This window comes from Nestor notabilis, unplaced genomic scaffold (assembly GCF_000696875.1).
Source record: "Nestor notabilis isolate BGI_N333 unplaced genomic scaffold, ASM69687v1 scaffold24460, whole genome shotgun sequence".
NCBI classification, from domain to species: Eukaryota; Metazoa; Chordata; class Aves; order Psittaciformes; family Psittacidae; genus Nestor; species Nestor notabilis.
In genome coordinates this window covers 23,164-23,368 of record NW_009910051.1, presented here as the reverse complement: position 1 = coordinate 23,368, position 205 = coordinate 23,164, and the positions used below count along the sequence as shown (strand labels likewise).

The 205-nt window shown below is 58.0% G+C and overlaps 1 protein-coding gene across 1 annotated transcript in view; it reads left to right on the top strand.

Annotated features, from left to right (window-relative positions):
- NT5M (5',3'-nucleotidase, mitochondrial) overlaps positions 1-205 on the top strand; it is a gene marked incomplete at both ends in the record, with an annotated part of 4,493 nt that overhangs the window by 3,239 nt on the left and 1,049 nt on the right. Inside the window, one exon of the mRNA XM_010024138.1 lies at positions 18-118. Coding sequence (XP_010022440.1) covers positions 18-118 — 101 coding nt within the window. The remainder of the gene's footprint in view (positions 1-17; positions 119-205) is intronic.

Here is a 205-nt window from a genome sequence, read left to right as displayed (position 1 = left end):
CAAGAAGCTCTTCACAGGAGAAAGCCATCAGCATCTGGGAATCCAAGAACTTCTTCATCGAGCTGGACCCACTCCCCGGGGCTGTGGAAGCTGTGAAGCAAATGGCAAACTTGGCAGAGTGAGTAGGAGCCTGCCTGTGGTGTTTGGGGATGGATGGGGGAGCAGCAGTGGTGTTTGGGGATGGTTGGGGGCGCCGCAGTGGCGC